Here is a 21725-nt window from a genome sequence, read left to right on the forward strand (position 1 = left end):
GTTGTAGTCCACAAAAGCTGAATCATGCACATAAGGATGTACAAAATAAGCCTTTCAGACACACTTCTAGAAACTGCTGCAAAATGTTTGGGAATCACAGCTTGATTTTAGGAAATTGCTAGCTACGTTTTATTTCAAACCCCAGTGAAGCAATATATGGTATTAAGAGTACCATAGTGAGTGGTTTGAAATAGAATATATTTGTCAAAAAATGTATTGTCATACGTACATAGCTAAAAAGCATGTAATCTTCATTCTTAATAGTAAGTTGAAAGGGATTTCTCCCAATATAATGAGGTATTGCATGTCAACATGTGATGCAACATATGCCCTGTTGAAGATAGCCTGCTTTTCTTCCTCAATGTTCTTCCATAGCCTTATTTCAGCCAAGGTCGCAATTCAAGGCTACAGTTGTTTACTGTTTCTATAGCCTTATTTCAGTCAAGGGCATTCTTCAAGGCTACAGTTGTTTACTGTTTCTATAGTCTTATTTCAGGCTAGGGCATTCTTCAAGGCTACAGTTGTTTACTGTGTTTCTATAGCCTTATTTCAGCCAAGAGCAATCTACAAGGCTACAGTTGCGTAAGCCACCCCTTACTTTATTATATGCACACAATCCCTTAACTAGTGTACAAATGGGGTAGAAATAAGCACATATGTGTAAAACAGTGAAATGAACCAAGATTAGTCTGTACAATTTTTAATTTGATTTAAATATTACATAGCACCATTGGAAAAATGTTGAGATACAACAGTATTCAAATAACAAGAGAGCTAACAAGACACATGAGATAACACAAATACATTCATGCTTCATGTAACCTGATTTGTAAGAAACATTTACACCAAATCTCACAAAGTATTTATACAACATTTCTGTGCCCACATCACTTTATGAAATAGATAACAGTATGGGCCTATACAAGTTTCTCTTGTCTAGCTATCAGCACAATTATTTTTTGCCTGCCTTGAAGATAAATGAAGCAAAAATTACAGTTGATGAAGTAAAGGCACACATTAATCTTCATTTTTAGTACTTATAAAAATCTAAAAATAATTACTTTTTAAATTGCTGAGGTCGAAGTGCATTCAGCTGACTAATGGGGAAACGTAAGCACAGTACTACTTTTACATGACTATCAAACTAGTAGATGATGAGAAATGGCATGTGATAGACACCCAATACAGATGTTGGTAGAAAAAAAAGTCCTATGAGTATCATTTCTTTGCCTTTTTTAATGGTGGTGGTTGTGAAATGGTAGTCTCCCCTGAAGAATTATCAACGTTAGGTGTTGCAGCTAATTGTAATATCTGTAGAGAAAAAGTCAGTCAGACATGTTTGTAAGCAGAAAACATTCATTTCATCACTTCAAATATATCTATTAGTCTGCATGATTTTTGGATAGTATCTACACAGTATGAAGGTGTTAGAACTTCAGTAGATTTTAATGTACTCAATCCACATCAGAATATCTAACTGCCATTGAGACAATCACTTCAAATTACTGCCCACTATAGAAAATTCTGATTATTCAGTAAGACAGGTTTCCAGGAGAAGTAAAATATTTTGATTATTACAATTAGTTGTGGTGTAAAACAGACAATAGTTGAAATAAGACTTTTAACTTACAGAATTTCCACTAATTGATACTGGGACTGGTATAGTAATTAGCTGGTGACCTAATTAAAGGAAGAGAGAGAAAAAGGCAATTATCCACAAACAACAAAAATGTATATCTATTATCAGTATTATAAAAACAAACTGCAATGTGGGTCATCCAAAATAAAAGTCACACGTCTAGAGGGAGCATGGGTCAGATTTTTTTAATGATGTACTAGGTGGGAGGGGTTTGAATGATGTATGTGTGTGTGTGTGTGGGGGGGGGGGGGGGAGTTAAGAAATGTGCCCTAGCATTTACATACCTGCAGACTGGTCCGTTTGTGATAATGATATTGCTGTTGTTGGTTGAGGAAAGTTAAAAATAGTTCTGTCATGGAGATTCTGTGTGGGCGTCGCATACACAACACCTTGAGGTGTGTGATACATTACAATACCTGGAGTCATACCTGTTAGGAGAACAATCATTGCGTAATTTTTAAAGGTAAGAAGGAAAAGTGATTGATAGAACAAAGGTACTGTAGACATAAGATTATAAAATGTTTTATAGAATTAGTTTCTCTGATACATAGCAGTCTAAACAACTGCATGAACAAGGTGTAATACAACAACAATCTTACCTTGCATAAAACTGATATGAGAAGGGGTGCTGACTGGGAGAGGAGTATTCAGTTCACCTGTTTGATTAGTTTGACTACTGGATAATGTCTGACCTACAATTAAAATAAAAACTAGCACTACAAAACAATTACAATTACTTTCAAGCTAAAGCTGACAGTCAGTGAAAGTCTGTTTGGATTTGCAGTCACATACTAGGACACAAACTAAGACCTACTGTGAGATACTAAGACCTACTGTTGTGTATGAAATAGTTTGAGACACTAAGACCTACTGGTGTGTATGAAATAGTTCAGACACCAAGATCTATATGAAATAGTTTGAGACACTAAGACCTACTGTTGTGTATGAAATAGTGTGAGATACTAAGACCTACTGTTGTGTATGAAATAGTGTGAGATACTAAGACCTACTGGTGTCTATGAAATAGTGTGAGATACTAAGACCTACTGTTGTGTATGAAATGAGACACTAAGACCTACTGGTGTGTATGAAATAGTTCAGACACCAAGACCTATATGAAATAGTGTGAGAAACCAAGACCTATATGAAATAGTTTGAGACACTAAGACCTACTGTTGTGTATGAAATAGTTTGAGACACTAAGACCTACTGTTGTGTATGAAATGAGACACTAAGACCTACTGGTGTGTATGAAATAGTTCAGACACCAAGACCTATATGAAATAGTGTGAGACACCAAGACCTATATGAAATAGTTTGAGACACTAAGACCTACTGTTGTGTATGAAATGAGACACTAAGACCTACTGTTGTGTTTAAATGAGACACTAAGACCTACTGTTTTGTGTAGACATAACTTGACCCAATGTGGCTGCCTTTAATACATTCTGGGACTGAGACACTGTGATGGCTTGTCCCATTTGCTGACTTGTGGGCTGGAGCATGGATATTGCCCCACCTAAAATGTTACAAAACAGAGTGACACATAGATAAATGATTCCTGTTTTCTAGTAACAATGTAAATTTATTTTTTTATGAAAGTCCAATTCTGACCTGATTGTACGATGAATGGTAGTTGCATAGTCTGAAAGGTATTGGTAGTGGAGGCATTGCTAGTGGTGCTGGAGCTGTTGGTGCTGAGGGTGAAGGTTTTGCTGACAGAGGCTGTGGAGCCTGTGGGGGCTACACTCTGTAATGTGTAGGTGGGCTGTGGGTTTGACACCTGGCTGCTGGGGGACGGCACACTCAGCTGGTCCTGTGGCGACACATTACCCCCATGTGACGGCATGGGGAACACTGTTTTCATGTTACAGTTGCTGTCTATCAGCTGGAAATATAAACAAACCACAAACACAAGTTAAAATAAATTTTCCAGCAACCATGTAAGCTCCAGTGTATGATCAATGTATTTTTCTTTTTATAACTATTTTTATCAGAAAATATTAGAAAGATAAAAACTGGGAGTTACATATATATTTTATGAAGGGCCAAGAATGAACATCTCAGATGTCTATGGACATATGAGCCAAATATGGAGCATACAGGGTTATTTGAAGGCAGGAAATATTGATTTTAAAGTAGACATCCTAAGATTTCATGTTGTTTTTACAATGCTTAACATATAACTACAGGGCTATTTGAAGGCAGGAAATGTTGATTTAAAACTGACATCTTGTGATTTCTGGTTGGTTTTTTTTTTTTGTTTTTTTTTTTTTTTTTTACAGTGACTTGAAGACCCCAACAGCTTAAATACGGGGTTATTTGAAGGCAGGAAATATTGATCTAAATGAAGATTTAAGATTTCAGTTTTCACAACAGGTTGCATACTGTATGCACGATAACTTTATTTAAGTTGTTTCAGTGGCTTGTTATGCCCCTACAGCAGACCGTAAAATTGTGTGAAACGTAGCCTTACAGTCTTTCACTATTTGTTACTTAAGGAAACCCCAGAACCAAGGGAAGGTATTTCGTCTTTTTGGACCAAGTACGGTAGATGTCTAGTATGGCGCACGCACGTGTATTCATCATATGGGGCAGATGTGGGAGGGCCTGTAAAATCTATTTTGGTCTCGTGTGCGCACCTACACATGCAAGCAATGCCTACCTGACTTTTGTCTGGCTGGATAAGTCGCGCTAAAGAGTTCTTTAACAAGTACATAGCGAGAGATGTGCTAGACAACAGGGGAAAAAGGAGCGGGGGCGGAGAAACTTGGCGAACATCAAATTTAGGGTAACGTCTACTGATCATCGGGTGTAGCCTAGGCTACCACAGACTTTGCTGCGTAATAAACGCTGAACGTCGACATTGCGTGTTGTTGTTGTGAAAACAGATTTATTTGTCATTATGACAAGCGCAGTGTATGCTGGCCGAACAACGCCTAGGGCCAATTTGAATAACTCCGCCATTCGGATGCAAGCTTAAAATGTGAATGAGATAACGATCGGCCTAGGTATGTTCACACGATGAGCTCAGCGATCACATGACTCGCACCGGTGTCCTGCTAGTGACGGTCACATGACCCCCCCCCCCCCCCCCAGGACTCCCAAACACATTTTTTAATTAAATTTTAAATGTAGGCCTAAAAGCAAGAAATATTAGATCTATGCATACTAAGTTTCTAGAGTTAAATGGCGAGCAGTAATTCTTCCGGATATTTTTCGCCGGGGGGGGGGGGCCACTTGATAATATTTTCGGGGGGGGGGGGGGATGGCGACGACACTGATAAAGGTTTGTTATCTATATAGATTCCATTTTGTTCGGGGGGGGGGGGGGGAGAGAGAAACTCCTGGAAGAAACTCCGATGGCGAGGAGGAGTGGGTGGGATCATTACAACGGTAATTGTACAACAATGGCGGAGGGAGCGTAACAAAGCTTAACTTAACCCCCGGTCGCTTTAAACTAAACGATAAAACACAAACATTCTTGATAGGGCTAAACAATCGACCTACACATCTAATATATTGTTTGATAGCTATTGTGTGGTCAACTTTTTTTATTACTACAGGCCATTATTTAATACAGGCTATCAAATATTATAATTTCAATATGCGTGGCGATAGGGATCACAAAAGTCACGGTATACAAGTCAGCTGTCATAACTCCAGCTATTCCATCTCCATAACAAGTTTTACCACAAGACTTCGTGTTATTCTTATTTTTCTCTAGTTCCCTAAACTAAACATAGATCTAGTTCCCTAAACTCGGCATAAGAAGGGATAGTGTGGTCAGCACTTTGCCCAACCGCTTTTATCTGCCTCCTGGGTTGGGTGTTTGTGACCAGAGGCATCACGAAGGGGGGGGGGGGGGGGGGGGGGGGTGACACCAAGACAAAAAAATTGCAAAATGTACCCAAAAAATTGCTTTTTGCCAGCTCAAATAATGGTTAATTAAAGTTAGTCTGTAACAGTCTTTTAAGTATAAATAGGCAATCCTGACAAAGGGGGAGGGTGTGTGGTGGTGTGTGTGACACTGTGATGTTAACTTACTAACTGTAGAGAAAGCAGTGCTATATCCAGCTATATTATGAAAACACTATAGATTAACATAATTACTGTTAACTACACAACTTACAGAGCAAAAACGTTTTGTTGAATACATCTATTTTCAATAACTAATGTCAGTAAGGGGGTGGGGGGGGGGGGGGTGATGTGACACCACATCTACCAATTTGTTCAGAAAACTGTGCTTTTTCCCACTTGAATTAATAGGTGGATTAATACAATGTGTGCACAAATTAAGGCCATTAGGCAAAATGGGAGGGTTATGTGTGTGACAGCAATTGCAACTTTCACATAAAAACAATGTACTGATCAAAACAAAATACATCGTCCACCATAAAAAAAAAAGAATGATAAAAGGCACACACACATATATATCCCTAAATAGGCCTATATACAATACATACATTTTTCTTGGGTGGTGAAGGGTGGGGGTTGACACAAAGAGGTGCAGCACCGAAAGACAAGTAAGTAAAGTTCCCTTTCAAACCTGACGGTCTATGGCAGAGGTTCTCAACCTTTTTTCACTCTAGAGCACATTCTAAAATATCGGTAGGGAGGCGGGCACCACCTATTTTAAATCGACAAACTCTTTCCAGAGGCGTAGTGACCCTTCCCATCACCCGGGGACAAAACTTTCGATTTGCACCGCCCCCCTCAAACTTTCTATTTGCACCCCCCCCTCAAACTTTCGATTTGCACCCCCCTCAAATTTTCGATTTGCCACCCCCCCCCCTCAAACTTTCGATTTCCATCCCCTTCAACCTTTCAATAATGTTTATGAAAAAAATTCTGTCTGTCGAATAGTGAGAGGCGGGCACATACGAATCGTTCGGCAGGCGCTATGGCGCCCGCGGGCACGGGTTTGGGAACCCCTGGTCTATGGGGCAAGTGAAGTAGGGTTGACTTGTTTCTGTGACCTTGGCATATGAAGAGATAGTGTGGTCAACACTATGCCCAGCCGCCTTTACTTTCCCTAACGTGCGTTAGGTACCCATCAAAGTTGGGTGGACACAGGGACGGTCTACTGACTTGAACTCATATTCGAACTTGAGACCTACGAGTTAGCAGTCCAGCTCTCTACCGCTAGACCACTCCGTCACAGAAAGACACCCAACTTAGAAATACCGCTGTTTGTGACCATGGTAATTTGGGTGGTTGGGTGTTCGTGACCATGGTAATTTGGGTGGTTGGGTGTTCGTGACCATGGTAATTTGGGTGGTTGGGTATTTATGATATGGTAATTTGGATATTTGGGTGTTTGTGACCATGGTAATTTGGGTGGTTGGGTATTTATGATATGGTAATTTGGATATTTGGGTGTTTGTGACCATGATATTTTGGGTAGTCGGGCTTTTAAATTATTAAAATATTCGCAGAAAATGCAATTATTAAAGTCCGGATTGTTTTTCATTACTCAAAAAGTTAAAATATAAATTTTAAAAGGCTAAATAAACTTTAAAACTAGGCTGTTTCACAGGATGTTATCTTTTAGAATCATTGGACTGGTTTAGCCAACAGTAGAGAAAAAGTAAAATCTGATCAAGTACACACCTTTTGTTGATCATCTTCCCCTACAGCACAGGATAAATCTGTCTCTTCAAAACCAGAGGGATTCATCCTTTGTTCTAACACATTTCCAGAGGAGGTGCCAGGAGGGGGATCCGGGGAATTGAGGCATGTCTGAATTAATGCTTTGCCACTTTCACTAGTGATCATGGGCTGCAGTTTTCTGGTAGCAAAAGTGTATACATGGCCAGTCTCACTGGCTACAAGAAGCATGACTTGAGTGCCAGTCAGTGTGGACAATTCATACGCCTGGAACCAAAGAAATGGATGGCATAACAATTAAATGGAATATGATTTTAAAATTACAAACTATAACATACACAATACATTGACAAAAACTTCCAAACAGGATGTAGGCTCTATGTATAAAAGATGAGAAACTCACTCTTTAGCCATACAGAAATTCTATCTGTACTTATAGTATAACTGACTAAATGATACTTTGATCCATGCATAAAGATTTGGGCTAGGTTTAGCTTGAGGTTGCCTAGTAAATGCAAAGGTATGCTATAGAATGGTGTGATGGGCTGAGAGATTATGAAATTAATCTTATTTCCTACGTTGCTTATTCAAGTTATTCCATCTTAGTTGACAGCCGCACAGTACAGGCAATGTCTTACTGCACTTTTTTGGGAGGTGGAAAGGGGGGGGGGGGGGGGGGGGGCTGGGAGTTATTTCAATTTTTCATAGATCCAGATCTAATATAAAATAAATAAGTAGACTAGATCTAGATCTAGATCTATATCTTAATAATATTAATGTAATGTAGTAAATCTAGATCTAAATAAAAAAATATTATGATGTGTAGTGACAGTTGTAGTGTAAGTGTGTAGTGAACAGTGTAGTGAAAGTAGTGTCTATTAGTAGGCCTATGATTGGCCTAATTATTAATTAATAGGCCTAATTAAAAATAAAATCAATGTCCTGATTTTTAGTTACTAGGACTAGGCATTACCACCGGAATATAAGATCTAGATCTAGATATCAAAATCTAGATCTAGATTAGATCAAGATCTTACCTAGAATCTAGATCTCGATCTCTAGATGTTAATGTACGAAAAACACAACAACGACCGTAATGATGACCTAGTTTTAAATAATACTAATGTAGATTCTAGATCTAGAGAATACCAAGAAAAAGTAGGCCTAATCACTAATCTAATCCCCTACCACTTCAAATTTAAGAACTTACCTTTTTCATAATCCCCGTTTTCCTCTTACTGAAAGTTGTGTATCTTCGAAGTTTATTTTCGATAAATTCCATTTTGATTTTAACTCGTCCTTTCGTTTTTTTTCCTGGCTTGAGTCCCGAGTTGGAAGCAATTTGTTGAAATTCATGTCCTGAATCATAATCATCTTCCTCGGGACTTGGATCATCTTGTTCAAAGATAAAGTTTTCTGGTGTTTGAAGATTAGTGGACAAAAACATACTGTTATTTGCGCTGCCATTCATGGTTGCTAAGCCTCCACCCACTTTATTCAGAGATAGGCCAGTTTGGGTCAAATTTTGCATCGTATCTGAAAAGGAAACTTTTACAACCGACTACCTTTTCCGTAGCCGTCACCATAACGGGAAAAGTGCCCATGAAAATATACGGGATTGATCCGCGTAAATAAAAGTTCTGTATCTTGGAGAATCTAATCAAAATAGTTATTTAAGTTATCAGTACTACAAGTATTTATGAACAAGAGTTTGTATATATCAATTAAAATAAAAAATGGACTTATGTGTTAATCCTAAATAAAGCAATTGTAGAACAAATAAGCGGATTAATATCTCGTTCTATTTCCTTTACATGGCATGTTCCATTTTTGGTATTATTTTCTTCCCATATAAGGGTTTGGCCGCCAAATATGGCCAGTATGCTCAAATAGGGACTATAGATTTCTAGGTGATTGATAAATCATCATTTGGTTCTTTCGTCACTGAATGAGCGCACCGCGATAAGGCTTACAAAAATAATAATAAAATCAATAATGCTCGCTGTAATAAATTTCCCAGAAAGCAACAATCATCAAAAATATTTAGATCTAGAACGCTATTGTTAATTTCAACTGTACCACCTAAAATAAAAAGGATTTCATTTTTTCATAAACAAAAAAATAAAAATAAAGGACAACGGGAGACAGAACTTAAAATTTAAGTAACAATCGTAAATTTTCACTAGATCTAGAATCTAGATCTAGGATCTATCACAAAAGTTGCATTTTATACGTTGGTCAGCTTATGAATAAGCAATACTGATAGGGCATTTAATCCCCCTCTAAATATTTGTTTGTATAATCTACTTCTAGGTATATATATATATATATATATATATATATATATATATATATATATATATATATATATATATATATATATATATATATATATAGGGGCCTATATATGGGCTTATATATATATATATATATATATATATATATATATATATATATATATATATATATATATATATATATATATATATATATATATATATATATATATATTTATAATTTATATATACAGAGCCGGCGTTAGGGGGTGGCGAACGGGGCGGTCGCCATAGGCCCCGTAATTCGATACAAAAACAGTGTCACACCTCCCCTTTGTGTAGGGTACGGTCGCCTGGCATTTGACCTGAGCTGACTGGAGATGGCGGTCGAGAATTAGCCTGCGACGTAAAGAGATACCCTATTGTATGCGGACCGATGAAGACGTCCTTTTAGTGAGCAGACGGGATGTCTGTAGTAGACAGTTAGTAACCTGATGAACTCTAGTCCTGACTTTCTTGTTGTAGATGTCGTATATGTACAGTGTTTCTTCTTTTCTCCGGTGGGGGGGGGGGGGGGGGGTGGCATTTGAAATTTTCGGGGGTGGGGGGGGGGCGATAGAATTTTTCGGGGTGGGAAGGGGCATCGTTGAGGCAATGGAGGGTTGTGATTTAGTAGTCATTGATATTCCCCGGTATTTCAATTTATATCTGATACTTTGGTGAACTTAACTGCATTTGTAGAGTGATTAAGCACATTATTTTATCGTATGAAAATCCTTTACAATAGTTAAGACAATAATGATTTTGGTTTTAAAATATTGTATGAATTCTAAACAAATTTTGAAGTCTATGCTGTTCTGATACATCAGGCCAAGTTCGCTGTATTGTAAACTTTATTTTCCTAATTATTCGGCACGTGATTAAATTTTCTTAAGTGATTTGGTATGAATTACATATCTGTCAAAAGTGATTTAATATCTTAGCAAGGAAAAAAAAACTAAGAACATTGGGTTAATACATGGGAGAGATAAAAATCTGTTATTATAGTGGAAAGTTTGGCATTAGCTTATAAACTCCAAAACATTTGTGTTATTATGTGTACATCACATTATATATATATATATATATATATATATATATATATATATATATATATATATATATATATATATATATATATATATATATATATATATATATATATATATATATATATAATGGAAAGGCCCCGCGCGGATGGTTGGCCCTAGGCCCCGCGTATTCATAACGCCGGCTCTGTATATATATATAGGGGCCTATATATGGGCTTATATTTATGTCGTCACAAAAAGCCAGACCCCCCCCCCTAAAATGACGTCACACCTCAACCTACAACCCCCCTCAAAATTGCAGTTGAATTTTTTTTAAACATCGATATTTTTCCAAAATATTGTCTAAACTATTATAATTTATTAAAACAGTTATCTAAAACGCGAAATAACGTCTAAAATACGTTTTCTAACATTGCTTTTTTATAATGCAAAAATGTGACGTCGCAACATCTGAACCCCCCCCCCCCTCCCCCTCATCACACATCGTCACAAAATAACGGACCCCCCCTCCCCCCTACGAGTGTGACGGCATTTATGGATGACCCCTAGGAACAAACACACAGCCTAAGCACTAGCTTATAATGTAATTGTTATCTTGTCGCATGACCTCTATAGACAGGGGCGGTAATAGCGGTCTAGAACTATCACTGCAACATTTTTGACACATACGAATTTAAACAGCTGTTTCAACCTTTGGATTGGATTACAGATTCTGAGCAGTGTCCATGAAAGCTTCCAAGTAGTGAGAACTTTTTGTTGATCAGAGTGCAGTGTAATCAAACTATGACAGACAAAACAAGCAAAAAGCTAATAAATAAGGTAGGTCAAGGCCTATATTTAAATCTGAAACACAGACTAATCAGACAATAAAGACATCCACATTGTAGTCTTGCTTGTAGGGCCTACTATCACTAACTGACTGTACTTTAGGACTACTTCCACTCTTACACTTAGTAAAGCTAGAAGACTAATGACCAAACATAATTGTCATGCCCACCCTCCCAGTTTTAACAGTAGTCTGCTGTACTAAATAAATAAGCTTAGACATGATTATTATTAACGTAGTAGGCTCCTAGGTATTACAGCATCATTATGTATGCACAAACTTAGTGCAGGTCTATAGGCCCTATAGCCTATATATCTGGCATATATAGTGGCAGTATAAATATAAATATATATATATATATATATATATATATATATATATATATATATATATATATATATATATATATATATATATATATATATAGGCTATATATATATATATATATATATATATATATATATATATATATATATATATATATATATATATATATATATATATATATATATATATATATATATATATATATATATATATATATATATAAATTTTATAGGTTATGTATAGGTTAAATAATTTTTCATATGCACTAGATTTTTTTATGAAAACATGTTATAATGCTTATTATGATGAACTGGTGTGTATTTATTGCTAGGTTCATGATTGTGAACGGGAGTGCAATGAAGGTCTTGTTGCTGTTAACCCGGGGCTCAGCCTTGTACATGGGCAAACAGTTGTTGTACGCACAGATGCCAGGGAGGTTGTGGAAGGCAAAAAGGTTGTTCTCCTTAGTGGTGGTGGCTCAGGACATGAACCTGGACATGCAGGTACTTAAACATTGTGGACATTGACATGTAAGTACTTAAAGATTGTGGGCCTGGACATGCAGGTACTTAAACATTGTGGGCACACAGGAACAAAAAGATGCTTTTTTAAATATAACTATATCATGAATAATTGAGAATTGTTCATGTATAAATTCAATTTTTTACCCTAAAAATGTACAAAACCCCTGCCAACCAATGAAATTAAGCTGTGTTAGATAATGACAGATATAGCCAAGTACAAACTGTAACTGAATCCCTCAACATTTTATCTGGCAAAGCTTTACCATTAGTTGCGATGTTAGGCAGATAGCATAATTTCTTTGAATATGTTTTCAGGGTATGTTGGTAAAGGATGTTTGACTGCTTGCGCCTGTGGTTCAGTCTTCACTTCACCCCCACCTGGTTGTATTATGGCAGCAGTTGATGCAGTATGTCAAAAAAATAAAGGTAGCTCACAGTCCTCATAATACCCTCTTATATAGGTGGGCTCTTTAGCTACAAACAATAATTGTAATAGATTTTTTTTTAAAGAATCATCCATAATACTATTGATTTTGCTGAAAATGTTTTCTTTATGAATGTCTTTACTAAGCTTTAACCTATAGGCCTACATTTATAAATACGCCAAAATGTGCTGATTTTTAGACTGCCAAATTTTGATGATTGTGACAAACTACACTGGCGACAGACTGAATTTTGGCATTGCTTGTGAGAGAGCCAGGGTCAAAGGTCACCAGACGGAGATGGTGGTTGTGGGTGAAGACTGTGCCTTAGATTGTGTTGACCATTCTGCTGGGAGGCGTGGACTAGCAGGAACAATGCTAATCCATAAGGTTTTATCCTCTAGAATTCCCTTATAGTTATTGATATGAACTAGCAGGAACAATGCTAATCCATAAGGTTTTTATCCTCTAGAATTCCCTTTTAGTTATTGTTATGGGGTCATCCATAAATGACGTCACGCTTTTTTTGACGATTTTTACCTCCCCCCCTCCCCTCCGTCACACGTCGTCACAAAAAGCCAGACCCCCCCCCTAAAATGACGTCACACCTCAGCTTACAACCCCCTCAAAATTGCAGTTGAATTTTTTTAAAACATCGATATTTTTCCAAAATCTTGTCTAAACTATTACAATTTATTAAAACAGTTATCTAAAACGCGAAATAACGTCTAAAATTCGTTTTCTAGCATTGCTTTTTTATAATGCAAAAATGTGACGTCGCAACATCTGACCCCCCCCCCCCCTCCCCCTCATCACACATCGTCACAAAATTACGGACCCCCCCTCCCCCCTACGAGTGTGACGTCATTTATGGATGACCCCTATCGAATGCTAATTTTAAACCTAAAGGAATTGTTCACATTACTTAAATGAATTAATGTTGTCTGCAGATCGCAGGTGCTATGGCAGAGCAAGGCAAATCCCTGGAGGATATAGTCTCAACTCTTAATACAGTCAAATCCAAAATGGGTAACATAAATTATTATGAAAATATATTAATCTTTCTTAGTCTGAATTTATGATCAGTAGCCTTACCAATAAGTCATGAGGCTTGTTCCTAGAGGTGCTCTATTGGACTAAAGAATAGACCTGCACAAAGTTTTCAGTCATGAGCTTTGGAACCTTTGTTGCTCTCTGCCATGACTTAAAGGCATCTCTCTCACCAGGGACCATTGGGCTGTCTCTCTCTCCCTGCTCTGTGCCTGGGTCAGGACCTTCATTCACCTTACAGCCAGATGAAATGGAGCTAGGACTTGGTCAGTTTTTCTGTTTCAAAACTATTTTTAACAACTCATTTTAATTTTTGTATAATGGTAACTGCTGTTTTACCTAAAAAAAATATTTCCCCTTAACATAATTTTCATAAAGAAGATCAAAATGTTTCTGTGAACTTATGTATGAAAATGTGTCCTTTTATTTAGTACATGGACCCTTTAAAATAAGTCTTTTAATATAAATGACATGCAAAAATAATTTAAAAAAAAACTTTCCTCAAACTAACCAATAGAATCTGTGTTTCTATAAGCTTTCTGGCTTATAGACTATAATTGCACTCATTCTACATGAGAGTTGCAATACAATAATTACTTGCTGGTTATTTTATTATGTTTGTTTTAACTAGTATTTCATACAATATAGATGTTCAGGCTTTGAATACTGTGTTGATTCTAAATATAAATATTGGCAGGAGTACATGGTGAGGCAGGAGTTAAAAGAATGAAGGTAAATTGGTTTTACTAATTAGTCTAATGAACAATAGATTCAAAGAGATGTGTTGAATTCTCATGGGTATCTCACTGTGAGTTATTATCTCAGGTACAGACAGCAAAGGAAGCAGTTAAAACAATGATGGATCACATGACCAACACCAAGACCTCAACTCACATAGCACTTCATAGAGGTACATTTTACATACAGAACAACACTGACAAATATGTCATGCAGTCATGTTAGTTTATGATACCAACACTAACAAATATGTCATGCAGTCATGTTAGTTTGTGATACCAACACTAACAAATATGTCATGCAGTCATGTTAGTTTGTGATACCAACACTAACAAATATGTCATGCAGTCATGTTAGTTTGTGATACCAACACCAACAAATATGTCATGCAGTCATGTTAGTTTGTGATACCAACACTGACAAATATGTCATGCAATCATGTTAGTTTGTGATACCAACACTAACAAATATGTCATGCAATCATGTTAGTTTGTGATAACAACACTAACAAATATGTCATGCAGTCATGTTTGTTTGTGATACCAACACTAACAAATATGTCATGCAGTCATGTTAGTTTGTGATACCAACACTAACAAATATGTCATGCAGTCATGTTTGTTTGTGATACCAACACTAACAAATATGTCATGCAGTCAGTCATGTTAGTTTGTGATACCAACACTAACAAATATGTCACACAATTATGTATGTCACGCAGTCATGTTAGTTTATGAGTGTATGTTGTGTTACATCTCAAGTAACTTGTCTTTACCAGGTGACAGAGTTGCCCTTATGGTAAACAATCTAGGTGGGACTTCTGTGCTGGAACTCAACATTGTTGCTAAGGAAGCTATTTCTTATTTAGGTTTGTTGCTAAGGAAGTTATTTCATATTTAGGTTTGTTGCTAGTAAAAATGAATTTTTTTGTCATTTAATTTCATGTTAAGAATTACAAATAAAGTAATGTATTAATTTTTTTTAAATGTTGTACAGCGTAGCTCAACAAAACAAAACATATTTAAATTAAGTCTGCACACTTCATATTATAGAGCACACATTCTTTTAACAATGTAAACTGACTCCTAACTAATTTTAAAAATAACTAGGCCTACTCACAAAAATAGACTTGAAAAATTGCTTACTCCAATTTTAAAATAATTAACTATTTATGTCATACATTGTGAGTGAAGGTAAAAAAATTAACTTCCAGAGGACTTAGGTGTGTCTGTAGACAGGGCCTACTGTGGAGCATTCTTGACATCACTGGAAATGGCTGGGGTTTCCATCACAGTCCTGCTTATAGATGACAGCATCATGGGATATCTAGGTACTTCTGGTCTATTTTATAGATGATAGCATCATGGGATATCTAGGTACTTCTGGTCAATTTTATAGATGATAGCATCATGGGATATCTAGGTACTTCTGGTCAATTTTATAGATGATAGCATCATGGGATATCTAGATATCACAGGTCAATTTTATAGATGATAGCATCATGGGATATCTAGGTACTTCTGGTCTATTTTATAGATGATAGCATCATGGGATATCTAGGTACTTCTGGTCTATTTTATAGATGATAGCATCATGGGATATCTAGGTACTTCTTGTCTATTTTATAGATGATGGCATCATGGGATATCTAGGTACTTCTGGTCATTTTTATAGATGATAGCATCATGGGATATCTAGGTACTTCTGGTCTATTTTATAGCTGATAGCATCATGAGAGATCTAGGTACTGGTCAGTTTACTTTTAACCCAAAAAAGTTTTAAATTCATAATACAGACAGTGCACAAATATCACCAACAGGGAGTGATTTCTGTGAATTTTATTATTCTCCTGCAAAAAGTTCTACTTCAGTTGTTATAAAACTCTTAATAATGAAATCTTTCAGATTTCCCCACAGATGCCCCAGCATGGCGTCCTCCATATTTGGCGCCAGGTGAAAGAATCCGGAAGACTCCAGCGTGTGTTCAGTTAGAGACAGAAGACAAGACACTCTCAGAAGATGGGGCTGCCAAGTTGGATGCAGGTAACCAGATTTTTTTTTCAGATTTATTTTTACTTCACGGAAAAGGAATCCCAACAGAACAACAACCCTCATCTATGGTGCTCTTAGTTTTTTTTTCTTCATAGAAACCTCAGCCCTCATCTATAGTGCTCTTAATTTTTTTCTTCATAGAAACCTCAGCCCTCATCTATAGTGCTCTTAATTTTTTTCTTTCCAGAAACCTCAGCCCTCGTCTATAGTGTTCTAATTTTTTTCCCCACAGAAACCTCAACCCTCATCTAAAGTGTTCTTATTTTTTTTTCCATAGAAACCTCAACCCTTGTCTACAGTCCTTTTATTTTTTTTTCTTCATAGAATCCTCAGCCCTCGTCTATGCTATAGTGTTCTTATTTTTTTCTTCATAGAAACCTCAGCCCTTGTCTATAGTGCTCATATTTTTTTTTTCCCCACAGAAACTTCAGCACTTGTCTATAGTGCTCTTAAGGCTGCCTGTGAGAAGTTGGTGAGCAGAGAGAAAGAACTGAATGACCTTGATACACAGTCAGGTGATGGTGACTGTGGATCAACTTTAGCATTGGGAGCAAAAGGTGAGCATACGCAGCATAGCAAACCGTAGGCACAAATAACATATCAAATGGTGGGCACACACAACATATCAAATGGTGGGCACACGCAACATATCAAAAGGTGAGCACACGCAACATATCAAATGGTGAGCACACACAACATATCAAATGGTGGGCACACACAACATATCAAATGGTGGGCACACACAACATATCAAATGGTGGGCACACACAACATATCAAATGGTGGGCACACACAACATATCAAATGGTGGGCACACACAACATATCAAATGGTGGGCACACACAACATATCAAATGGTGGGCACACACAACATATCAAATGGTGGGCACACACAACATATCAAATGGTGAGCACACACAACATATCAAAAGGTGAGCACATGCAACATATCAAATGGTGGGCATAAACAACATATCAAATGGTGGGCACACACAACATATCAAATGGTGGGCACACACAACATATCAAAAGGTGAGCACACACAACATATCAAAAGGTGAGCATACACAACATATCAAATGGTGGGCACACACAACATATCAAATGGTGGGCACACACAACATATCAAATGGTGGGCACACACAACATATCAAATGGTGGGCACACACAACATATCAAATGGTGGGCACACACAATATATCAAATGGTGAGCACACGCAACATAGTAAATGGTGAGCACACACAAAATATCAAATGGTGGGCACACGCAACATATCAAATGGTGGGCACACACAATATATCAAATGGTGAGCACACGCAACATAGTAAATGGTGAGCACACACAAAATATCAAATGGTGAGCAAACACAATATATCAAATGGTGGGCACACACAACATATCAAATGGTGGGCACACACAACATATCAAATGGTGGGCACACACAACATATCAAATGGTGGGCACACACAACATATCAAATGGTGGGCACACACAACATAGCAAATGGTGGGCACACACAACATATCAAATGGTGAAGCAAATGTTGAGTTTTCACTAACCTAACTTTTTTATTGTAGCTATATTAAAAAAACTTGGCGAGCCATCTAGTCCTAACCTACCAGTGGACTGTCCATATACACTAGCACTGAGCTTAGGGCAGATAACTGAGAGTGTCATGGGAGGATCATCTGGTGCTGTAAGTATAACTTCTCCAACACTAGGAGCAAGTATTGGTTATCTCCTCCTTTTATTTTAATGATACTCCCAATTTTCATAATTGATTTAAAGTCATTTCAGTTAAGTGATGAAGGGCGATCAGTGCTTTAAAATCTCTAAAATCTGTGGAGAGCTTCCACTTTTTATATTGAAGTTCATCCGTAATTTTAAAAGCATAACTTCTATCTTCTTCTATAACTTTCTTATTTTATAGCATTTTTGTTGAGTTATGGTGTATACAGCTTACCTAGGTAATACTACTAATTACAATATATTATTATTATTATAAGTTACGTTAAGTTACTGTTTACTTTCTTATGTAACAAAGTAAGTAACATTAAGTTACTGTGTATAAAATCCTAATGTAACTTAAGTTACAGTGTGTTACTGTGGTTATCTTCAGCTGTACAGCCTGTTCTTCACCAGTGCTGCCCAAGACCTGAAAGCTCTGAGTTTTAAACATGTCTGCAATGCCTTTAGTTCAGGGCTAGCGGCCATTATGAAGTAGGTAGTTGTTACACCGGGCTAGAAAATACCTTTATGTTTGACAGCTTTTGATGTTCACAGGTCATGTATGTGATAGGTCATGTATGTGACAGGTAATTCAATTAAAAGTTGTGAATCATACAGGCTAGATATTGTGTTATACAAAACTCTACAGCTAAAAAATCAGTGATTATTATTGTGATTTAATTATGATAGCTTTAAGCATTGTATTTAGGAAAAATTAGAATTTAATTCCTAGTTTCATGTTTCTCTTTGGTAAACAACAAAGATAAGAAAATATTTAAAATATAATGCTAATGGAAAAATTTTCTGTAAAAAATTATAAATGAAATATTATTCATTATTTTTTTAAAATTTTGTTGAAGATATGGAGGAGCTAAGCCAGGATATCGCACCATGGTAAGTACAACTTGTAGTCTTAATCCTTTTTAATGGTCATTTATTTGACAGTTTTATTTCCAAAATGTCGGACCAGTTTTTCCTAAAAGAATGTATCCCCCCAGGTGGATCCCCTACATGCTGTATGCCAATCTTTAAAGGCTGCTCACCCAGGCGTATCCCTAACGGAGGCAATAAAAATAGCAGCTGAGGTCATTATTTCTTTTTTAATTTAAAAACTGTTTTCAGTTTACAAAGTCATTGACTTGACTTGACCAGTTATTCTCCATGTTAATCAGAACGAGGTTTGTTGTTCCCAGGCAGCCAGAGAGGCCTCAGAGGGCACTGTGAGCATGGATGCCCAAGCTGGACGGGCCAGCTATGTCAACAAATCACTGCTGACCAAGCCAGATCCAGGGGCAGTAGCTGTAGCAACATGGATGCTGGCTGTAGCTGGCACATTGTGACCAGCACTTCTGCTACACTACGACCAGCACTTCCCCCACACTTTGACCAACACTTCCCCCCCACAATGACCAGCACTTCCCCCACACAATGACCAACACTTCCCCCACACAATGACCAGCACTTCCCCCACACAATGACCAACACTTCCCCCACACTTTGACCAACACTTCCCCCACACTTTGACCAGCACTTCCCCCACACTTTGACCAACACTTCCCCCACACAATGACCAACACTTCCCCCACACAATGACCAGCACTTCCCCCACACTTTGACCAACACTTCCCCCACACTTTGACCAACACTTCCCCCACACATTGACCAGCACTTCCCCCACACTTTGACCAACACTTCCCCCACACAATGACCAACACTTCCCCCACACTTTGACCAACACTTCCCCCACACTTTGACCAACACTTCCCCCACACAATGACCAACACTTCCCCCACACTTTGACCAACACTTCCCCCACACTTTGACCAACACTTCCCCCACACTTTGACCAACACTTCCCCCACACTTTGACCAACACTTCCCCCACACATTGACCAGCACTTCCCCCACACTTTGACCAACACTTCCCCCACACAATGACCAACACTTCCCCCACACTTTGACCAACACTTCCCCCACACTTTGACCAACACTTCCCCCACACAATGACCAACACTTCCCCCACACTTTGACCAACACTTCCCCCACACTTTGACCAACACTTCCCCCACACAATGACCAACACTTCCCCCACACTTTGACCAACACTTCCCCCACACAATGACCAACACTTCCCCCACACTTTGACCAACACTTCCCCCACACTTTGACCAACACTTCCCCCACACTTTGACCAACACTTCCCCCAAATTTGATCAACACTTCCCCCAAATTTGATCAACACTTCTGTTTTGTTTTATGGCACTTTAAAAACCTGCTTATTTTTGCCCACAGCTCAACAATTATTTTGAGCTATATTAATTTACAGGATATAAAAATGTTTTTATAAATGTGATATTAATAATTGTCTAATTTAAAAAAACATTTTGGTCATCCACACATAAAAGATATTTACAGTTAATTACTATTTTTAGTGCAAGAAATAAACAACACAATATCATAATAAATCTCTTCACCAAACTAACAATTCAAAAATATAAGATTGTGCTTTAAATGTCTTATGTTTTGTTAAACAGATTGCATAGGCAGATTACAAATACAATAAAAAGAAATCAAATAACCATTCATTAATGGCAGCTATTACTTTGTTGCATGGTTGGGGTTTGTTAATCATCACTTCAATCAATTTAAACCATTTTTAATTGATTTTGCTGTTATGTTATTTTCATGTTTATAAATTAATGTTAACTGATGTTTAAAAATTAACTATGGGTGTAACGGAAAGCACCACAAGTTTATTACAATTTGAGTAGTGTTCTAAATTATATTCTTGATCATGTAACGTAACAGAGTAGATAATCTAAAAAGCTCGTAGTTCACATCTTGAATCTCTACAGAAGTTGGTAAACACAAGAGACTTGGAGAGTTTTTTTTATGTTTGTTTATATGCCTAGGGTTAAAATAAACTATCAAAATGTTGTATTAAATCAATTAGCTATTTAATATATTTGCATTTTAGACCTGCTTCAGACACTATTGTAAACCATGATATTGTCTTAAAAGGAAATTATATAAACTAGGTGACAGCTTCCTATATCCTACCATTCTGTAAAAGAGAAATTTAGCACATTAGTAATTTAAAAAATCAAAGGCTTCTACAACTCACTTACTCTTTTGACCAACTGTGATGTAAAACACACCCAGCCCCAATCATATTGTAATACATATATTGCTTGTTATTTACACCTTGATTAGTTAGTTTTATTTAAATTATATTCAAGTATTGTGAAACTACGGACTGACCAGAAACAGTGTGATGAACTTCGTAGTTTTTATTGCTTCCAAGCTAATTGTCTATTTTTTTTTTGCCGCTCTATATAGGATCTTTTTTCTGAATTGGATATATTTAAAAGCATTATATTACTTCCCGGGTCTGGAATTAAAAGGCATGCTGCATCATATGTTTGTCATTGTTGAAAAGTCA

The 21725-nt window shown here is 37.0% G+C and overlaps 2 protein-coding genes across 4 annotated transcripts; one reads left to right on the top strand and one right to left on the bottom strand.

The window, feature by feature from the left end:
• Positions 1 to 684: 684 nt before the first annotated feature.
• LOC131953414 (serum response factor-like) lies at positions 685 to 8780 on the bottom strand. 2 transcript variants are annotated; one of them, XM_059316582.1, is made up of 8 exons: positions 8460 to 8780; positions 7253 to 7516; positions 3254 to 3527; positions 3039 to 3158; positions 2239 to 2295; positions 1924 to 2067; positions 1631 to 1680; positions 685 to 1311 (listed from the first exon to the last, which is right to left on the bottom strand). In XM_059316582.1, the coding sequence occupies exons 1-8, from the start codon at positions 8778 to 8780 to the stop codon at positions 1219 to 1221; spliced, it is 1323 nt and encodes a 440-aa protein (XP_059172565.1). In that variant the 3' UTR covers positions 685 to 1218. The 2 variants fall into 2 exon arrangements, with proteins under 2 accessions (XP_059172565.1, XP_059172564.1); XM_059316581.1 differs by having other exon boundaries at positions 2239 to 2331.
• Positions 8781 to 8809: 29 nt separating this feature from the next.
• On the top strand, positions 8810 to 19677 carry LOC131953412 (triokinase/FMN cyclase). 2 transcript variants are annotated; one of them, XM_059316580.1, is made up of 18 exons: positions 8810 to 8876; positions 11326 to 11435; positions 12101 to 12272; positions 12609 to 12719; positions 12918 to 13105; positions 13666 to 13744; positions 13942 to 14031; positions 14463 to 14497; positions 14591 to 14675; positions 15282 to 15371; positions 15717 to 15833; positions 16408 to 16545; positions 16977 to 17111; positions 18133 to 18251; positions 18675 to 18775; positions 19144 to 19177; positions 19282 to 19368; positions 19477 to 19677. In XM_059316580.1, the coding sequence occupies exons 2-18, from the start codon at positions 11400 to 11402 to the stop codon at positions 19621 to 19623; spliced, it is 1764 nt and encodes a 587-aa protein (XP_059172563.1). In that variant the 5' UTR covers positions 8810 to 8876; positions 11326 to 11399; the 3' UTR covers positions 19624 to 19677. The 2 variants fall into 2 exon arrangements, with proteins under 2 accessions (XP_059172563.1, XP_059172562.1); XM_059316579.1 differs by having other exon boundaries at positions 8819 to 8886.
• Positions 19678 to 21725: the final 2048 nt, after the last annotated feature.

Source organism: Physella acuta, unplaced genomic scaffold, assembly GCF_028476545.2.
Source record: "Physella acuta isolate Inbredline_101_S28 unplaced genomic scaffold, ASM2847654v3 ptg000920l, whole genome shotgun sequence".
In the NCBI taxonomy this organism is placed as follows: domain Eukaryota; kingdom Metazoa; phylum Mollusca; class Gastropoda; family Physidae; genus Physella; species Physella acuta.